Source organism: Lepisosteus platostomus, chromosome 18 (assembly GCF_059453375.1).
Source record: "Lepisosteus platostomus isolate fLepPlt1 chromosome 18, fLepPlt1.hap1, whole genome shotgun sequence".
Taxonomy (NCBI): domain Eukaryota; kingdom Metazoa; phylum Chordata; class Actinopteri; order Semionotiformes; family Lepisosteidae; genus Lepisosteus; species Lepisosteus platostomus.
Genome location: NC_142628.1, coordinates 9,241,121 through 9,262,808, shown reverse-complemented (window position 1 = coordinate 9,262,808; position 21,688 = coordinate 9,241,121). Strand labels below are relative to the sequence as shown.

The 21,688-nt window shown below is 36.5% G+C and overlaps 2 protein-coding genes across 17 annotated transcripts in view; both read left to right on the top strand.

The window, feature by feature from the left end:
* The first annotated feature begins 2,204 nt into the window (after window positions 1–2,204).
* olfml1 (olfactomedin-like 1) lies at window positions 2,205–5,420 on the top strand. The gene is made up of 3 exons (XM_088611572.1): window positions 2,205–2,711; window positions 3,343–3,628; window positions 3,906–5,420. The coding sequence occupies exons 1-3, from the start codon at window positions 2,586–2,588 to the stop codon at window positions 4,703–4,705; spliced, it is 1,212 nt and encodes a 403-aa protein (XP_088467698.1). The 5' UTR covers window positions 2,205–2,585; the 3' UTR covers window positions 4,706–5,420.
* A 2,289-nt stretch (window positions 5,421–7,709) lies between these two features.
* The window catches only part of ppfibp2b (PPFIA binding protein 2b), a 62,654-nt gene continuing 48,675 nt past the window's right edge, over window positions 7,710–21,688 (top strand). For 13 of the 16 annotated variants that reach the window (XM_088611762.1, XM_088611766.1, XM_088611760.1 and 10 more), the window contains exon 1: window positions 21,418–21,518. In XM_088611762.1, coding sequence (XP_088467888.1) covers window positions 21,455–21,518 — 64 coding nt within the window. In that variant the 5' untranslated portion in view covers window positions 21,418–21,454. Of the gene's footprint in view, window positions 7,930–18,407; window positions 18,656–21,392; window positions 21,519–21,688 lie in introns of those variants that run through there. The other 3 variants (XM_088611746.1, XM_088611747.1, XM_088611748.1) reach the window with 3 other exon arrangements.

The following is a 21,688-nucleotide window of genomic DNA, read 5'->3' as shown; positions in this document are numbered from 1 at the left end:
CCAAAGGTTTAAACTATTTTTCTGAACATGAAGAGAAGTTACTGCCTTAAGACAAATCAGTAGACTGTGGTTTATTTAAAACTACAGCACTGCTACAGAGTACATTAAATTGGAGGTTATCTGTTTTAGTTACTAATACAGCTGATTCTGAAAACACTATTTTAATTGCAGTACTGATTAGTTCAGTCAGCATAAAACTGCCTTCAATGATTATTCAAAATTAAAAATCTAAATCAGTCTACAGTAAGTGAAGTGTTGTTAGCCTGTGTTGCAATGCCTGGGCAATATCAACAGCAATAAAAGTAAACTATACCTTAAAAAAACAGTTATATTCTATCTTAAAATGTCTAAAAATATTATTTAGATTAAGAAATGCATCTGTTCTAAAACCATTCAAGCAGGAAGCCTTAAAACCCTGGATGAGAAAATCTTTTTGCTTATTTGTTTCTAGGAAAACAGACCATTATTCACTGGCACAGAAACTTTGTGAACCTGATAAAAAAGCCTTACAGATTTCAACACAACCCTTAATTTACACACTTAACATTTTCATTATTGACTATGAACCAGCTGGTGAGTTAAACCAAAAAGATTTTGAAATATTTTGAAAAAACAGACATTCTTTAAGTGGCAATAACACACTACCAGGGTCAAAAAAATAAAATTAGCTGCTCAAAGAAAAATAATGAACCCAAATGCATACAATCACACACATAAATGCACATACAGTAATCACAGAAGCAGATAACATTTAACGCTTCTCGTTTTTTTGTAGAAAACTCTTAAAATTATGGTAATAAAACTTGATAACACAAATGATTACACAAACCTGTAGAGGGCTCTACAGTCAAAATTTTTTTTTTTACATGGAATTAACCTCTGCTCTTTTCCAAAAAATATTAAGAAATGATGCACACTTACAGTACATTCTGGAACTCAAAGAATTAGGTTTTGCTTTGTCATAGGTTTCACCATTATCTGTACAAATGTTTTTTCCATTAGCCATTTCACATTTCAAACTACTGTTAAGTGAACTGTGTTACATACTAGTTGCTTTTTGATTTAAATAAATTGCGCACAGCTGGAGCCTTCTAGAGAAGAAAGGTATCCTACTTTTTGTTCTACCAGAGAACTTCACAGCCAATCTAAAAGGATGATTTGCTTAATTTTTACAACAGTTTTTATTATTCTCCCAGATCCCAAGCTGTTGATGTAGTCTGTCATCCTCAAGGAACAGAGACTTCACTGTAAAAACTCAATGTGGAATGGGCTTATTAAGCTCTTATGATTTTAGGGACAGTGAGAACCCTAGAACGGTCAAATTCTAATGTTATACCATTATTTGATAGTTATATAGTAATATTTACTCACAATAAGTCAACTGAAGTTCATTAACTTATTAACTAGGGGAGCGGTGGCTCTGTGGCTAAGGATCTGCGCCTGTGACTGGAAGGTTGCCGGTTCAAATCCCGCGACCGGCAGAGGAATCCTACTCCGTTGGGCCCCTGAGCAAGGCCCTTAACCCTAACTGCTCCAGGGGCGCCGTACAATTGCAGACCCTGCGCTCTGACCCCAAGCTTCTATCCCTGTCTGTGTGTCTGTGTCTCCATGGAGAAAAGCTGGGGTATGCGAAAAGACAAATTCCTAATGCAAGAAGTTGTATAGGGCTAATAAAGAAATATTATTATTATTATTATTATTAACTGTCAGGTGAGCGGGATTAAAAACCTGACAGTTAGCCATGGAACAATTTCCAACCATTTTTCAAATTATGCCACAGTAAAGAACACCTTGTTTCCAGATCTCATCCACAGAGCAAGTAATAAAACCATTTAGAATCCTTTAGCATGCAAACACGTTTGTAAAAGGTTTTTACAAATTGTGCAAATTTTCCAAAAGCATTAACTGACGTCTGTGACTCCTAACAAGGTGAACAACATTTTGTATTATTTTCTTTCAGCACGAAGATACATATTTTAATTATCTTGGCAAGTCAATTTATGGAATGGTAAGAGCGCCATAACAGTACAATTCTTTGTGCAGTTAGGAAAAAAGACGAAATAGTCAGCTCATTCTGCAAGTTGTTTGTAGAAGTTATGAAAAAATGTTCAAAAAGTTCTCATCCTTCTCCAAAATCAACTTGTGGTCAGTTTGAAAATGCTGAATAGCTCACCAGTCAGCTAACCTGGGGCTAAATGAATATTTTGTGCAGCCATTTTGTCTTTCTACATATTTGCAACCTCATATTTCTCCAAAATCTTTCTGTGCATACAAATAATCACAGAAAATATTCCTTTTTTTGAAAGGGCTTGCAAGTTTAGATGACACAACACATCTGGACTAGATTACCATCTGGAACGATACTTCAGCCTGTGGAAAAATGCCTTTCACGTGGATTTAAATGTACTGCAAAAGGGAAGGGTTATGGAGTAAATAAGTTGCCTGCTGTCTACAGATTTATGCAAGTGAAGTAGTCACCAACAAAATCACATTTAATGTGAAACTTCAAGCATGTTTTAGGCGACTTGTGAATCAAACCATCTTTAACTTCAAGGGTTTTTTTTTGCTTGGATTAAACCTCAGTCATGCATTATTGCTATTTCAAAGTTTTCATAGTTGTGCTTTTGATTCAGGTGATTGGAAATGCACAGAGGATCACTCAAGATATCATCATTATGCAGTACTTTGAAAGCAGAATTGCAATGCTTGAGGTAAGGATATAATTTAACTTTTGAAATACGTATTTCAATGAAATAGATGGATTGATATTAATAAATGAGGTGAAGAAAATTTGATATGCTTTTTGAGTAACGTGTAGCTCTTAACATTTTTACTTTATGCTGGTTAGGAGGAAAAAAATCGAAAACCTCAGAAAGTCTTAATATGCGGTGCTTAACATAAGGTGTTACCAGCCATATGTTTATAATGACATGCACGTTAAAAATAGTTTGTTTAGAAACGGGTTTTCACCCTGCACAACTTATGAGCTGCAACAACTTCAGCATATTCAGGGTTGTTTTCTGGAATGCTCTCCCTGGAAACATAGATTTTGTTTTTCACAATGTCTGTGGCAGGCTTTCAAGTTTTATTTAAATGATTCATCTTTTCATCTTGAATCATTTTTTTTTTTAAATACACTCTCACACATATCTTTCTTGCTTTGCAGAGCTTGTGTTTTCATGGGAATCTCAACACTGAATTTATTGTTTTTCTAGAAAATCATTCTAAACTTAGTGCATTGAATATAAGATATTTATTCATGTGTTTGTGTCTGGGTTTGTCTGCAAACATGCTACATTACTGGATCTTTTCGTGAGCCCTGTGTTTATGTCCCTTTAACAGGACAGGCTGATAAAATGTGATCAAGACATCATGAAGTATGTCCAGGAGCTGTATGCCTTCTCGAAAGAAATGCGGGCTCGTTTGGATGGCCTGGGTGTTTACAGAACAGAGTTCAGGAGCGAAGTGGAGAGTGTGGTGTCCAGAGTGGAGAGAATCGAGCATGACATCGATTACCTGGAGAATCAGAGCCCTGTGCAGCCATGTGTAGAGATAGACGACAGGTTGCTTGAACAGCAGGTAAAAAAGGCACAAGGCAAGAAGGCAGACAAGCTCAAGCTGGGGATAGGTAAGGAAAAACAGCAGAGAAACATGCCCACCTTAAGTACTACAAGCTTTTGGCCTTTTTGTACAAGTTGTATCAATGAAGGAAAAAAACTAAATATTTTATATTCATACAAATGACCAGTAACAAAGTCCCTCTGTTCTTTATCAGTTTTGTGTGCTGAATAAAATTATGTAAAACAGTCTGTTCTATCAGTGATAAATGGGTGTTTTCTTTTTTTAAAAATACAGCTCGCTGGGTTACAAAACAATACACTAATAAGCCTATTTTATCTTTACAGATTGTGATGCCATGCTAACAAGTATAAAGTCTATAAAGATTGTGAAAAAAGCAGGAGACGTTCATGGTTCATGGATGAAAGACCCGAGCAAATCTTCTCCGAAAATTTATTTTTTCAGCGGGACCAAAAATACTACTCTATTAGAATTTCCCAACGTTAAAGAATTTACTGAAAGCAACTTCACCCAAGTAGCAAGGAATGTAACTCTACCATTCCCTTGGCAGGGAGCTGGGCATGTAGTGTACAATGGTTTCCTGTATTTTCACAAGAGTGGCAGCTTAAATGAGATCATAAAATTCCACATACGCAACAGAACTGTGACTGACAGCATGTTATTGCCGGGGGCAGGCAGAGTGCCAGTTTATCAGCTTTCCCCATTCACATTTATCGATTTGGCTATTGATGAGCTGGGATTGTGGTCTATTCATGCTGATCCAGACACTGGTCGTAAAATAGTGATCACTAAAATAGACAGAGGAAGTCTTTCTGTAGAACATAGTTGGGATACCAGCTGTAGCAGCGAAGACGCGGAAGCAGCTTTCTTAATATGCGGTACCTTGTATGTAGTCTACAATTCGCGTTATGGGGGAAGATCGAGAATACAGTGTTTGTACGATATTCACGATATGATAAGCAATGAGGAGAGCCAGATCTTATATTTCCCTAAGCGTTATGGAAGTCACTCTGTTATGCATTACAACCCCAAGGAAAAGCAGATTTACTCGTGGGATGATGGATACCAGACCATTTACAGATTAGTTACGAAGCAAAAAAACCAAGGATCTTTAGGATCGATATAACTCAAAGCACGGATTTGCAGGCAGATATTTGCAAGCTTATCGCGTAAAAGTTATGCTGCATGCTCTCTTCAAATCTAATTCCATTTTGCAAAAATGTAATTGCAGTTACAAGAGGCACTAATTAAAAAGCAAAGCAGGCTTTGCTTCTGTTATGTATTTAAAGTCTTGATACGAGGCGGGGAAAGCTGAATATTAACATAAACTTATTTTTAGCATGTAGTAGTATTGTGAACTTGAACGAGCAAATGGCGAACTGCCAAAAATAAGATCTACTGTATACAACCCCACAGGTTGTTACAGCGGTTTAAGAAACATACTGTAACTGTAAATCTTTTTTTATCGTGGTTCACATCTGAAAAATTTCAAAGCACTGCATGAAGTTTCGAGTAATCATGTACAGCATATCTGTAACAAATGCAGTTCTTCAGACTCCAGTAAAGTAGCGGCGCCACTTTGCAGTTATCCAGCTGCGACAAGTGAAGTCATAGGACATCGAAAACACAGCCATGCTTTCATGTCAAGCAAACTGGGAGTGAAAAAGTAAGTTCTACACGTATTAAGGCTACTTTCTAGTTGCAAATTGCAGTTGTAGCAACATGCAGCAAAGTATAACGCTGTATTTTTCGAGCTATGCTACTTGCTCTTTAAATGTGTACTGTACTTATGATGACTGAAAATCATACATCTTAATAAAGACGTTTTTGATCAATAACAATACGAGTACATTGCATTTGTAAAGCGTTTTTTATTCCAATGGTTTCTCAAAGCACTTCACACACAGGAGAGAACTAATGTCCTCCGCTATCGAAGCGCAGCACCAACCAGGTGAAACAGCGCAATATTCTGCACATGCAGGTGGCTGTTACCGATGGTCATTTTGATACCATTTCGAGGATATTGCTAGGCTATGGTAGCAGCAAAATTATTAAGCCCTTGTTGTTAGTTGTACAGTACATACAGTAATCCGGGCAGCACTGTATATTACAGTGCCAGTGTTTCAGACAATGTTTAGAACTGTTTGAAAATTGCCACTTACAGAGCCTGAAGATTTCATTAATGTTCCACAGCTACTGTTCGCGCAAGTGGCATCCATCTGTTTCACTATAGGTATTGAAGTTTAAAAGCATCTAATTGTCAATAAAACCCCAGGAAATGTTCTAGCATGCTACGATCAGAAGAACGTTATCAATTAAACGCGCAAGGAACACATTTACGGTGCGTCATGTCTCAAAAGAGCCCACTAATGAATAGTTATATAAAATAACAATAAACGATTAATAAATACTGACTTTTCCATAGAAGTGAAATATACTCTGGTGCTAAGAATCACTAAGTGACTTCTTTTCAACAAAGATTCAGACATTATGTTTCACAAATGGTTCTGAATCTAATCTACGATTCACTGAATAGCTAATTTTGAGATTTAAAAAATTATGTAGAAACAATCTAACGCGGCTGTTTTATTTAAGGAGTTTTGGTTATTGTTTTGTACTGTTTATCATGTTTGAAAAGTTTATTTTAAATGTAGTTACAGTAACAGTTACCTCCATAGTAGAAAACTGTGCAGGAATGTGACCTACTGTACTTTTGCATCCTTGAGCTCGGGTTACTAGCCAAAACTATTTCTACCACTGGAGGGAGCAGGACGGTTATAAAACATCAGCTGCCCACGGTTTATCCCATGTTTAAAAAAGAAATCAACAGACACCACATAATAGACCACTTGGACCAAGACTAAAACCAGGAATCAAGAAGATGAAAATGAGGGAAAAGAGTATTATCGATGTTCGTATCCTGCGTAGAAACATTTGACTTTAACGACAATGCGACCATCAACAATAAAGATGCTGAAGGTGTTGCTCCTTTATTGTTGGGAACTTCAGAAAAAAAAGTCTAATTAGAACAGATATCACTTATGTGTTTGACATTCAGTTAAAGTCCAGCTAATCGTGTTCGTTTCCTAGGTTATGATCTGAATTCATAACGTCTTCAATCGATTTTTTAAAACGCGCCCAGAGTTTGAACTTTCGGCAACAAGACTAGGAAGGTTGCTTAGATATTCGCATCTACGCGTAAAAAGGAGCGTTTCCTGTTCCCAGCTGCTACTCGTGTCCAAGTTTTGCTACGTTGAGTTTAGGAATGCCCTGAACTAACTTCATATATACTGTACTGTAGCTCTTATTTGAATCAAAGCATTAGTAACATTCCTGTAAAATTATTATTGAATCGTTGTTACCATATAATTAACACCATAAAACTAATTAAATTAATAGAAAATCACTACTACACCAAATAAAGCTTTTTTAATACTTTAAACGTTAACTTTGAACGTTTCTTTAATAATTTTCTGCATCATTACTAAAAACGCACATTCAGTATACGAAGGTCTTCAATGGGACATTTTGCATTATTGCGTGACTGTTTCGACTTTTTCTGTACATACTGTATTGAACAACAATAATACTATTCTTCATATTTACTTTTCGATTACATACTGTAATTAGCCCAAAATGCTATTGTAATCCATGTGTTCAATTATAAATATATTATCAAGTGGTTTAATCACCAGGTGGCACCGCAGTGTTCCCACAAATATTTCTCTTCGTGGTATTTAGACAATGTAGACCTTTTTGTCATTTCAGACTCATTTGAATCATCCCGATGTAAAACTCAACATTTTCAGGACATCCATGCTCAATACACTTTTCGCATTGCTGGGTGAAGCGTAAATGCCAATGATGACGAAAATAAAAAATGTTTTGCAAATCAGCAAAGAAAAACATTTTCTATAGTGTAAGAAACTGAGGAAGACTTATTTAATGGGTTTGCCTTATAGTACGGTTTGTCAGTGCTACCCAGCTGTGCTTTCTTTCTGGAGCGCAGTAAACTGCAGCAAGCGCGTAGTCTTTAACCCCGGACCACACAAGTGCGTTAGCGCTCCATTGCAGCAGCATGTGTATTGTACTGTGCTGGCCCTGGCACGCCTCTGTAATCACATGACAGGTGATTGGAAGAAAGACTTGAGTATTGAACTATGGCGACAGCAACTCACTCTGGGACTAGAATTAAGAAGTGTCCGGACGCTAGACGATCTGTTACAATAAGAGTACAAACACAGTTTTGAAGTTCTTGAAACGCCTGCTGCGTGCGATTCATCAGCTGTGACTTTTATTATCGGTGCGTTAAGTCAAAGTGAAGAAAAGTAGACGATCTATAAGGAAAAGGTTGGTAATTTAAAATTTATGTATTGTCTTCTTGGTTGTAGTGTTTTTTTTATCTTATGATGTATACTGGTATACTGGAAATGCTTAAGTAAATGCACGTTTACCGTGATCCCTGTGTTACTTATTTTAATAAGCGTTTGTTTTTGTCTGTGTACAATGTCACCCGTAGGCAATACATCTCTTTAAAAGTCATGTATAGCAACTAGGCATATGGTTAATGGTTTGAGATGTTTATAGGTTAGCCTATACTGTATATAGCATAGGCGTCGGATGTTTTTGTCAGTTTTCAGGACTTAAGGACTCCAGGTGTTGCGCTCTCGAACGGTTATACGATAATTTAGTATGAGAAATTAAATTCTAACTTGGATATTTTTGCATGATGGGAGTATACGGTATGCAGTGTCCTTGTCCTTTGACTACTTTTTTATACATCCTCACAAAACAACATTCACACTTTGCAACATTAATATCATAGTGCAGTACTAAATGAAACCACCATGAATTAACAGCAATATATTTGAACTTAACCATCAAACTTGATGGTTACAGGTTTTCAGACCTGTTAGAAAATAACGTTAGTATTCAGGAAAGTTTGTAAAACACGTTGTATTATAACATGTTATGCTGTTCAGTAAAATACATTGCATTCAGATAAGTAGTACCTTTGAGCAAGAATATAATATAGTATATAAATAGGAGCTTTTATATACCATGGAGTGAATTTTAACAATGGACTCATAAATGTATTTATTTCTTCCCATGTTTGTCCTACATATTTCAGGTTGTGACCCTCAGTCTTCTAACGTAAGGGAACTAAATTAACTTTCAGGTAAAGAAAGGTTGAGACCACCTCTCCACGTCCTAAAAGAAAAGTCTTGTCTGATATTTCCTCACACTCCCACACCCCTAATGCCTTCAGCTTTCTTTTCAGGTAGCTTTCTCCTGCCGTATGCTATAAATGATAGAGCATCTTCTCATGCTTGCAGCGGCAGGAAATAGTTTAATTTTAAAATGTCATTAAGGAAACACAAGACAAACTGCCTGAGCAAATGCACCACGCTGTAAATTATACACTATCTGTCCCAGCAGTTTACTCAGCTGGCTGTTGCTTACAGAGATGCTTTCTGATTGTGAGGACACTTCACATAAAGAGAACTGTCAGGATTCAGTACACTGGGTGTGGCAGAAATGTACTACCTAAAATATCCTTGCAATGGTTTGGGTACAACAGAGGTGTGGCAGTTAGGTCTGCAGCCCCACAGCTAGTAAGTAATGGGTTCAACTTTGAACTGGAGAGCCTTCTGTGTGCATTTTCCATGTTCTCCCCCAAAGGCCTTATAATAATAATAATAATAATAATAAACTTTATTTTATATAGCACCTTTAAAGGTGGCTTCTCAAAGCGCTTTACAGGATGACAATAACAATAAATAAGAAGACTACAACAATAAATAAGAAAATTTCACAAGACAGGACACAATTATAATTACAACAATACAACAATAACAATAGAGGAGACCGTGGAAGATGGTATTAAGAAGAGCAGAGGGGTGAAGAATGGAACCAGTTAAGTAAAGGCTTTTCTGAAGAAGAAGGTTTTGAGTCTGGATTTGAAGGAGTTTAGAGAAGGTGACTCTCTAATATCCTTGGGCAAAGAGTTCCAGAGCTTGGGGGCATAGCAGGAGAAGGCCCTGTCGCCCATACAATGTAGACGGGCTTGGGGGACAGTAAGGAGGGCAGAATTTGAAGAGCGGAGGTTGCGAGGTGAGGAGTAGGGCGATAAAAGTTCAGACAGGTATTGAGGTGCCAAGCCATGTAACGCCTTGTAGGTGAGCATGAGGATTTTAAAGTCTACGCGGAATTTGACCGGAAGCCAGTGCAAGGACTCCAGGATTGGAGTAATGTGAACACTTGCACTAGACCTGGTCAGGATTCTGGCTGCTGAATTTTGGACATACTGCAGCTTGTTCAGAGTAGATTTAGATACCCCAGGGAGCAGAGCATTGCAGTAGTCAATTCGAGAGAATACAAATATGTTGATCAGCTTTTCAGCCACAGTTAATGATAGCATAGTTAATGATAGCATAGGGCGTCTTGCGATATTTCTAAGGTGAAAAAAAGATGTTTTGACAGTATGCTGTACATGTGGGTCGAATGTTAAGCCAGAATCAAATATAACCCCAAGGTTTTTCAATTTTGATTGAAGCTCAAGTACAGAGCCATCTACAGACAGGGTTACAGGACTGGCTTTACGAAGTTGATGGGGGGTACCAATAAGCATGACTTCAGTCTTGTCACAGTTAAGATGAAGGAAGTTTTGAGTCATCCAAATTTTTTTTTTATAAGTTTATGGGTTTCTCACATCTCTCAGACATAGCAGCTAGGTTAATCAATGTATATAAATGTCTACTTTTTACAGTGACTTTATGCCATATAATAGCATTAGAATCTTTAGGGTATGGAATGTTCTACAGGGTATGTCTTTTTGGACTATGGCTTTTCATGGAGAATTCCACAGAATAGAGTTAAAAGTTACAATGCACTGTAAGTGTATTCTTAATGGAAAGTATCACCTCATTTTAAACAATTTAGATCCTTGGGAATATATAATGGCATGAACAAAATAGTAATCCTGTAAGTGGACTCCTTTAGGTCACCTTGTTAACCCACAGAAAGTACATCATTTAACACCACCTTGGATCAAATACGTTGTGCACATTAAAAGCAGCAATAATACACACTTGACTAGGTGGGAACTGAGGTCTGCTCAGCACTGTGTAAATGTAATGAACAGGTTACTGAAGGTTTTACAGTCTGCTAACAAGGATTCATTTTTGCTTATTGCTTGCCTGTGTAATTTCACAAAGATGAAGAAAAACATCTACCGATAAGCATGTAGAATGTTTGTGGGGCACTCCTCAAGGATTCACAAAAGTATTCACATGTCCCTGAGAAATTTTAGCACTTTTTCCTTTGCAAATGACTGCAGTATAAAGTTTATAAAAGCCTATTCATTAGTCATCCTCTGCTTTCATGGCAAACAGAACACAATTGTATGTCTTCACAATGACATAACATCCCAGTATCTCAGCCAAACACACAATACAAATATTGTAATTGTTAAGTATCTTGGCTACCAATCTTTAGTCTTATTTTAAATGCATTGCCTAAAATCTATACTATTTGTCTGTCTCTTGACAAACCATACTCGTCAGATTTTAGTATTGATTCCATGTTTCTTAAAGTTTCTGCCAAATTCTCAGTTATGAAGTTTAACAGAGAATAAGTGTACCAATATCCATCTCGGATAGTATGGTATGATTTGAAAGCAAATTTTAAGAGCAACTGCAGAAACAATACGCTCCAGTGAAGAACTAGGAGCATTTCTTTTTTATATATATATACAGTATTAGTCATACTTGATGGGTTATGACAGGTTTGTATTGTTTCTCTTTTCATTACTAAGTAAGCAGTACCTGTGAGTAAATGAATGACTCACTGGACCAGTTCCACAAGACCAGTTCTGTAGAGGACAGTTGTTTCTTCAGGAAAGCAAAATAGTCATGTCAAAGAAACTAAACCTGTGTTGACGGCAAATGTGAGGGAATGGATTTTCTTTTGTTATAATTATAGCGTCAGAAAAAACCCTGGAGGCTGACAGTTCTATACAAAGTGATATTTAATACGCATCAGTAGCCACTATCCATAGTCAAATCATCATGGATATCTGCAGCAAATTTGTGTATTTAAAATAGCCAAAGCATAATCAAACACTATTCAACATTTTCAAATACGAACGTGGAAGAGGAAATTCTTGACATTTCTGTCAAGGCCCTTTCACTAAAAAGACACTATACCTTAAATGGGATCATTGATATTTTTTTCTGATAGCTTTCACCATGTAAACATGCAACTAAAAAAAAGTGGATAAAGTGGTTCAAATTTATTTAAAATACAAGTATAAACCAAAACTATTATAGTTTCACATATCAAAAAAAGTTACTTTGGCTTCCTTAGTTACAACAGGGCAAAGAACAACTTTCCAAAAGAGATTTATTTCCCCATTTGAGTCCGTTGACTGCATTTTTGTCCCTCTCTGGTTCTCCTGTTATTTGAGGTAGAGCGAGAGAATGGAACCTCCTTGAGCAAGTATCCCTGTCATTAAGATAATACGAATTATTTAGATATCTACACACTACTGACGGTGAAAATAGTCTTCCTTCTCAGTCGTGGCATTTTTTGGTATTGTTCTTCCAGAGGATTGTTTTAAGTGACAAAGACCTAGAATTCCACTTTAGCTATACAGTCAAAGCTACTGTATACACCTCTGTTTCTGTGTCTTCAGTCTCCTTAGCCCACTTTACTGTGCTGAGAAAATCTCTATTGTCAAATACTCAAAACTATCTTAATGGCAATGTCTTATGAATTTTATAACTGCAGTACTCTCATAGAATGTATAATCAAGTTCCATATTGAAAAAACGCTATTGGGCCCTCTCTATACAAGAATAGTGCCAGTACTGTACTCTTCCTGATTTGTGATCTATAACATCTTATACAGTACAAAAGTCCTTATTAGTTTGTAAAAAGAATGTAAATGGAAAAGCATCACTGGGCTTAGTATTTTTCTAGAGTTACTCAGAATAGAATACACCATTTCGTTTTTCTTTAAATGTTTTCTGACATTTGCCCTGGCGAAAGACTTCCACTTCAGTGCCCCCTTCTCAGATGAAATTTTCATGCCCTTCCAGACACATCCCATTGTGCGTCACAACTGCCAGCTCAGATTGTGGCAGGTAAGCATGCAGAGCTCTGGGCCCGTGGGTAGAATCTGCTGAGCTCACTGCAGAAGCTTTGGAAGCCTCTTCAGGAGAAAGACGTCACTGTAGACCATAAACTTTAACATGATTCAAATAGAATACTTCCATTGGAATATTTTCAGGAATATTATGTTTATGAAAAGCACAGCTGTGAAACCTCAGTCCTTAAAACATGTATGAAGTAGTACTTTATCTGTAGCGTGTTCAGACCAATAAAATATTCATGCAAAATAAACTGCCTTGTGGTCTTTTTGGCAGTGTTAAGTGATGGTGTATTATGTTAGTGGAAATGCTGCTACATTGAACATCAAACAAAAAACAACAGCTGCAAGGTCTTCACCCATTGACTTCCTTGTTGATGCTCTACTTCTTGCTACAACGTAACCGACAAAATCTTGTCAGTGTAGGTGCAAGAGAACTGTAAATTAAAATTAAGCTGGCAGTACATAATACCTACTCTGCACACATGAGTTTGTGTAATATGTCTTTCCTGAATAATGCACTGCTTTCAGAGTCGCCTGTAATAGTTTAATTCTGTGTTACTTTGTATGGTCTTGCAAGAGCCGATGCATTCTGTTTGATGTTGTAATATTAAGTCGTGTTGACATGTTTGTTTTATGGCTCTGTCACATGTAACTATTCTCCACTGAGTTCCCTGCAGATGCAAGCTTTTCCATAAGCATGTTCCATGCTGTGGACGAAATTCACAATTAACCTTTTTTGTTGACTGATCAAACTTTTCAATAAAACATTCTGAAATGTTCATTTGAATTACAGTATGAAATGCTTTATTACACATTAAGATTTATTTTGATGCACAGAAGCACTTAAGAAGCTTCACGACAGCCTTCTTGATACTTTTTTTGGCTTGATGAAGGTGGTTTTGCATAAAAAAGCGCTTTACTCCGTTTTCACAGGGTTAGATATTTTGAAGTGTCTTTCTTGAAAAAAAAAAACAAAGCTTTCTGAACTTTCAGAACAATATTCCATTTAAAAAATAAATAATTCAAACTTGGATAAAGAGCTGGTCATTTAGTCTTTGCCCAAGCATTAAGCAAAAGAAATTGCTGTTGGTAAAAGAAAAATAAACCTTATACTATACTTGAAATAACTGCACTCACTGTACTATATGATCCAAAAAAAATCAATATCCACTAGAGAAACAGTTTAAAATTTAGTATCAGGGTATTATCATATTTACATTTTATATAAAATATATTGTAATCAAAATGGAAAAGGGGCTTTCAAGATAAATCATCAAATTCGTAGCATAATTTTAATTATATTACATACTTAGTAGAATGATTTAGTAGAATATCAATATTGCATACTTACTCAGTATATTTTCAAACAGTATCTGACTTGATTGCATACCCATATTCATATCCGCAACATAACATCCCCTGTCACTACCATTATACTTGGCGAAGCTGATTCTGACATTTCAGATAACTAAACAATATTCTAGCGGCAAGCTGAAGAGATAAAAAGGCTTGACAGCAAATGGCAAACACAAGGTTACATTGTGATTTTCACATCATAGCTGTGGAGCTGCCAGAAAAAGCAAGCTAATTGTTAGATCACATATTGGGTTTCCATCATGTTTCACTTTTGAGTAATTAGAGTTTGAGGATGTCTGAGCTGTTGTAATGGCAAGATTGAAAGGAATTCCCCATTTCAGTGCTATTGAAGGCTACCAAAGTGATTCACACAACAAGTCATTTAAAATCATGCCCTCGTGTAATAGGTCATTAGCACAAGTTACATTAGAAAGTAATAGTCAAACCACAACTTAATTAAGTGTAATTTATGTCAATGAGCCTGGATGAGAGCAAAACAAATCATGGTATAATACTGTTCTTTAATTAACGCACCTCTTCACGAATTATTTCTGAATGTAACCATCCTTGATATCCTCCATTAATCATAAATCATATTTCAACCAAGTATATATTTTAGATTTGAAAGCACAACCATCAAGTCTAGCTGTTCTGTGTTCTGTGTTCCATTTAGTCTTTGAAAAAAAACAACCAACCCTGGTTATAGCACAGGTGTCGCTTTGTTTTTTTCAGATTTTGTTTCCCCGATACGATTATGTAAGTTCATGTTTTAACAAGAGGCTGAAGGACGTTGGTACATCCCGTTCTAAAAACAGGGAGAAATACATAGGAAATATAAGATATTTAAGATACTTGGTTAGTGCTAGATATTCCAAAACCACAGTTGGTATGTACAGGATTTAGAATAATCTTTACACTATTAAGTCTTCATTTCTAGAGAAAGGTTTAGGGTAGTCAAAGGTTGTTCCTGACATGGAAGTAAAGAAATTAACATTAACAAAAGCAAAGCAAGCTAATATGCTGACATATAAAATCAAAGAGAAGAATTATATAACCATTATCAAAGAGAAAACCAAAATGCAAAATGTCAGCAGTCAAAGAAGTTTAAACCTTGGAACAGAACTGTCATGTTTAAGTGGCTTTATTCATGCTTTAACAAGCCTCTACATGTTTTGCTTGCCTCGCTGAATTTTAGTTCGATCTAAAATGGAGTTTGATTAGAAAAAAAATCAAATGCCCACTGTGTATCAATTCTTCCTTATACAAGGATAGGTTTATGCCCAGGCATGGATTCTTTTCATAGTCATAGGTCTTAGTTACTAATTGCGATGTTACAAAGTTTAAAACACTGAGGGTATTGTAATGATGGTTTAAGGTGAATAACAAGTATTTCTACTGATTCAAATGGATTTATTTGCATGTCACATTCTGTCTTAATCAGCTCCACCCTGCAAACTCAGCAGGTGAGTTACAGGACTTATCATCCCAAAGAGTAGAAAAAACAAATAAAGCAATGCTATAAACAGAACAAAATGGCTAAACATGTTTTGACACTTATACTGTAGATGTATATTATCTAGTAGGTACAGTAGCTGGGTCATGCCGCAAAGGAACACTTCTTCACTTGCTGTCTGTGTTTTCCTTATTTTTTATATATAATGGGTGATTTTAAATGTTATACATTTCACTAAAAAACAATCTTAATGAGATATAGTACCTTAAGAGCATAACAGCACCCACAAAAACCACCACCAAGTCCAGAGCCTAAACTTCTATTCATGACATATCTGCAAATGTTCTGCAATGGTGCACACTGGAAGTGACCCGCTACCATGATCTGTCAATATTTTCCCCATTTTGGACTTTGTCCTAAAGTTTTGTTTTGCTGTTAATGAATAAATGTCCACAAATGACCAGCATGCAAAGGTCATTTTTACATTTGGGGAAAAAAAAGTTGAAAAGTCAAATTCCATTTATTTACCGTCATCTGCCTGAGAACAGGCATTGCTAAATTTCCCATGTTTCTATTTAATATTGAGTGAGCTTTGCCATGCTGCACCCCGTACAAGCCTTCCTCACCTGTGCTCCTCGACTGTACTCCCCTCCACACGTCTACCCCAACTGTGACAACAACCTCCCTACAGCAGCAGCACTCCAAGCTTCCAATATTCCCTGCTAGCACCTTGAATCCCAGAAGCCGAAGGATTCATTCAAATAATATCAAGATGGTCCAGGATCCAGTGATGTCAAGAGCAGAAATGTGGGGGCTCCGAATTCTGGGCAAAGAGCCTTTTTACCTGCAGTCATACTGGGCAGCTACAGTAGATCTGTTTCCGTTACCATTTGAAGCCCAGATTAGAGTCATCACCCAGCAGGTGCACTAAATGCACAGTAAATAAATTAATCTCCGTTTAGGAAAATGTATAATGGAAAGAGACCACTTTCCTGAAGATAACCTCTGGACACTCCCAAAATGTATGGAAATCTACCCATAGTGCCTCCTGACAGAGTGAAGTAGCATTTTCTGGCCTTATGCGTTTAAAGTAAAGCTTTTGGGAAAACGTGGACCAGACAAACTCTAGGGATCACATAGAATCATGCTGTTTTCCTGACATTTTGTGATTTAAGAGATATATAGATATTTTTGGATATATACTAATGGAAAAAAGAAACGCAACACCTCCTCCTCCACACTCTGGCCCTCCTGTCTGCGTGGAACAGGCTGAAAAGTCACTCATCCGTGAAGAGGACCTGATGACACTGCTGATGAGTCCATCACAGTCTCTGTCTAGACAATCTCTCATATAGACCAGTCTGATGTGTCAGTCCTGCTCTGGTGTGGTCACTCGAGGGCAACCGAATCTTGGACGGTCACCTGTCCTGCCAGTCTGCTGAAGCCTTCTCTGCAGTTGGGACACAGTGGAGCGGCCTGTCTGCAGCATGCCAGTGGCCCTGTCCCTTGCTTCTGGTGACATTCGAGGCATTACGGAATGCACAGAAAACTGGCTAAGTGTGGCCTTTTTCTTGCAGTGATCTAAGCTTTGAATCAAGGCCTTTTAAAAGGTGATGTGATCAGGCATGGTTCCACCTGGACCTTGTTGGGTAAAAGTGCACCTAACGAACTTTCATGTGATTGGCAAGTTGCAATGCCTCACTGCACAAGCTGTATTGCTGGTCAGAGGGCTTAAAACAAATTGAGAACTTTTTGTGAAAGTACATAAGCTATAACTATAGTATTCTCACTCAGAAAATGTTGCATTTTTATTCCCATCAGTATATATAGATTTTTGGACCTTTTACAGTCCATATTTGGACAGTGTAGACTTTGAGGTGAATTTAGGCAACAAATTCATTTAACTGTATTTAAGATCCAGGGGGTTGTAAAGAAATGTATATAGGTTATATACATTATAAAGAAATGCTGGTATTTGAAAAAGAAATGACCCTGTTTGCATAGCCAACAAATAGTCTGTGTCCTTCTTTGTTAATTGCTTTCCTTTTTTAAAAGGTCCTTTTCTCAGACCTTATCAGCCTTGTCCAGGTTGATGATATCCAGAAACAAGATACTGAGATACAAGTTGGGGCTTTGTCATGTACAGCATTTACAACACTCTCAGACTTGTGACAATGTCCTTGCTAATCTTCTTGTCCTGATAGCATAAAAACCTCACAGTAGCCTGGTGATATTTCACTAACTTTGTAATGCTGGTTTCTGCAAAATTAATCTTGCTGGAAGGGATTTGTAATTAATGAGGAATTATCTCATGGTCACACTTTAAATGAAAAATAGACTTTCATTAAAATATCTAAAATTATTCCTAAATAAAATTAGATTTGGAACTCTGGCTTAAAAGTGGAAAGAAAAAAACTGCTGAGGAATGCTGTTGTTTTGCAAGTGGTAAATGGTTAATGTTATACTTTTCAATGCTGTTTTGAAGGCAGAATTGTATTTTTATTATTAACTTAATCTTTAGCTAGGTTGGTAGTGGCACCTTCGGTATCGATTTGGGTAAAAGACTTAATTAGAAAGCTTGGAAGTACAGTTTTTCTTGAAACTTCAAATGTTTTTTTCCTCATGTAATTTTAACAGAATTTTTTCAGTCTACTTTTTTTTTCAAATCCCGTGGTTACTCCATCTTGGATAGAAAAAATACAAACATCACATGATTATGCATAAAAGACAAATAGAAAGTACATACTCACATGGGCTCTAACACTGGAGCTTAAACTAGTTTACCACAAACATGTTTGTAGTGAATGCAAGCTATAAATGAGGGGCAGAGTTTGGTTTGTGGTTTAAGTCCTCAAAGACTTTAATTTACCACAGATATGTATTGGAAGTAGATTTGGATTCATTTTGTGGAATTCTGGAAACAATTTAGAATATGCGGTGTTGGTGTGGTCTGTGGAATTCACTATGCAAATCTAAAACTGCTGAAGACAGCAAATGTTTTTGCTGCTTTCCTTGCATGACAAAAGCTCCGTGTTAAATCTATGCAAAGAGATTAACAGCTAAAGGAGACTAAGACTACCTAGAGAAGACCAGAAGAGTTTTAGACCCCAACAGGTACCAGCTGGTGAATACATTGATGTATCTTAGATTAATCCATGTAGCTTTTCTATGTATATTTTTGTTTAACGCAAGACTAAAAATCAATCTGCTGAATAAATGGAATCCAGTGACATTGAATCAGAATGAATGATGTCTGGGCAGTGCTTGGTGTTATTTTATGCAACCAGTTAATCCTTGTTTTTCTGAGCAGATCTATCTTAAACCTTTTCAGCAAAGTAAATTACCGTTTAGTTTGAAGGCATTTCTGTTTTTCCATCTGTGGCATCTGCATTCTGTGTACTATCATGTTTTTCTGTTAATCATTATTTATCCATTGAATTTTTGGCTTTATCATTGAGAAGTTTATCAGCATTACAAAATCCGTCTGTGACCTAGTACCAAATAAACTTTCAAGATCCAGAAAGTAGAAAAATTGCAGTAATGAACAGGGGTTTTGAAAACCAAGACTGACAAGGTCGTTTAATGGAGAAAACGGAGATGGTGTTTTTGTCTATGCACCGATGTTTTAATGTGTAGACAGTCAAACAAGGCGTGGAAACTAGTTTTACAGCCACCTTAAATAGTATTCATAGCACCCTATGGCAGTAGCATCTTACTTATACTTTTGTACTTGTTTGGTACAAAAGTGTCATAACAACAAAGTAGTTATCAAATGCTGGATGTTTATAGTTCTACTGCTTTCAAAAGACATGAATTTCCTGTTCAGTTAAAAAGGATTGTTTTAGAAGGGGTGGAGAGACATAGGAGGATACTTTAAATTTAGTCGATTTACTAGCTTTAAAAAAAACAGTTCGAGCCTTGCAATCTTCTTACTTGAGAGAACTATACTAATCTTTTTGTTTTCTTTCTCAGCACTAGGTGGTACTGACCTCAACATAGAATTTTTATGGCTTTAATTCAGTTTCTATTATCAGCCCAGCTATTATCATTTTACTGTTGCCTTTGTTAATAGCCAGTTTTCCAGAAATGTTAAATGGAATGACTGTCAGTAACTATGAATGGAACCATTACTCTCACTGGTGTCAAACTAAATGTGGCCATATAATTAACACCATTGACGCACAAGGTCTTTTCAGCTTTCTGTTTCGCTACAGTTGTCTTTTGTATTGCATGTGTACTACATTGCCATTAGTCAGTTAATTGTGATATGCATTTCCTTTGATCACAAATACACACAGTTGTAAGTTAGCTTCACTTTTTATTTAACCTGGACATACTAACATTGCTGCATTTGGACAAATAATGTCTTTAGACGCAACTTCTGAAAATTAACTGACATATTGTCTTAAGATGTAGACGTAATTTACAGATTTGGACATAAGCTCTTACAGCATCCTCCAAATCTATTCATACAGTACCACCAAAATCGAAAAGCAATAAAAAAAAAGAATCAAAGTATAATCAGTTTCCAAATCTAGGATCACAGAGCATAAGCCATTCGTTCACAATTTAGGATTGTTTTGCCTTCTGTAACAGAATTCATTTTGACAACATCCTCCTCCTTCCTTACACAGCACCAGCCTCAACTCTGGGAGTACATAAAGCTGAGGCAAAGGCAAAGCTAATGCCATTGTAGGAGGACTGTCTGAAAAAAAGATGCACAGCACTTTCTATTTTGAGATTAGATTCAAATCACTGCTAGGCATCATGACTGGATAAGTCATCTCCAACCTCTCTTACAAGACTAAAACCAGACTTTCCTCCAAGGCCTAATTAACCTTTCATTTCATCTAAACTAAAAGGAACCAAACCAATTTATTCTCTCGGGACATTTAAAGTAGCCAAATCTCAGATCGTCACGCAAAGATACCTATGATGTCCGTATATTTTGTATACCTAGATATAGAATATGTAAAAATCAGTGAAAGTTTGCAATATAAGGTCTGTGTTGTCAGTTTGATGATTTTGGATGTCGTCTTTACATAAGCTGTGCTGTACAAATTATCATAAAGAAAGAAATAATATTCAGAGCTGACGTTGTTTAAAAGGAAACTGTTGGGGAAAAATGTGCTTGAAAAACCTAAACTACTTAACCATAAGCACCACATGTGATGAAAAAGTGTTAAATATTAACACTCATTTTATTTCTTCATACAAATATCAGGTGAAATTTGCTTTATCATATTCTGGATCTCATCTGCTAATATCAAATACTGTAAAAAGTGTACATGGTAGAGGGTTCATTCAAGTTTGTAACAGGATTCCACAGATCACCTGAGTGACATCATTCTGGGTGTGCTGCACATAGCCTTTCAGTGCTCTTACCCCACAAGAAACTGCAGACACACAGTATATAACATACACTTCTAGTGTCAGAAAAGGTCATTATGGTAATGCGAATAGTAGGAGAGGATTGTATAGGGGTGTGAAGGAGGTTGCTGCAGGAGGTGAGAATACAGTGCCATCACTTGAATATAGGGTCCCTCCAAAGTTTTAAGCTGTAAGACCCATTACAGGCATCAGTTGTTTCTAATTCATTGCAATTAGCTTCAGTATGTGATAAAACACAGGGTTAATAATATTGACCGGACTAAACTTACTTACGATCCATTATTGAGTAGCCCTTTTAAATCCACGGATTGCATTCACAGTAATAGAAAGGTATGATTTAGTACGTTACCTTTTCTGTTAGTAAACCTAGGTTTTAATCTGAGTATTTTAGTATAACTGCTGCACAATTATTTTGACTACACGTATCTGTGCTGTAGTTGCTGATTCATTATGATTGCAGTCTTGTTTTTTCGTTTTGCAGGTTGAACTAATCCAGAAAAACAGATGCTGTAGTTTATCACCATGGCATCAAATGCTAGCCATATGCTTGAAGCAGCCTTGGAGCAAATGGATGACATTATTGCAGGTAAAACTTGTGTTTTTACATGGAATATTTTTTGCAAGCTCATGTTTCTTTTACAAACCATGGGGAGATTTACTAAAGTGTTAACAAACAAGCCACAAATACAGTACAGTTAGTCATTTTAAAACCCAATTATATAAATGATTTATGTAACAAATTTCTGAATTTCAAGG

What these genes read in the sequence shown, in the direction of transcription:
- olfml1 (XM_088611572.1), top strand. Translation starts at nt 2,586, where the DNA reads ATGCATTATTGCTATTTCAAAGTTTTCATAGTTGTGCTTTTGATTCAG. An exon ending in GCAGAATTGCAATGCTTGAG is followed by an intron (nt 2,712 to 3,342) that starts GTAAGGATATAA and finishes TCCCTTTAACAG; the next exon opens with GACAGGCTGATAAAATGTGA. An exon ending in CAAGCTCAAGCTGGGGATAG is followed by an intron (nt 3,629 to 3,905) that starts GTAAGGAAAAAC and finishes TTATCTTTACAG; the next exon opens with ATTGTGATGCCATGCTAACA.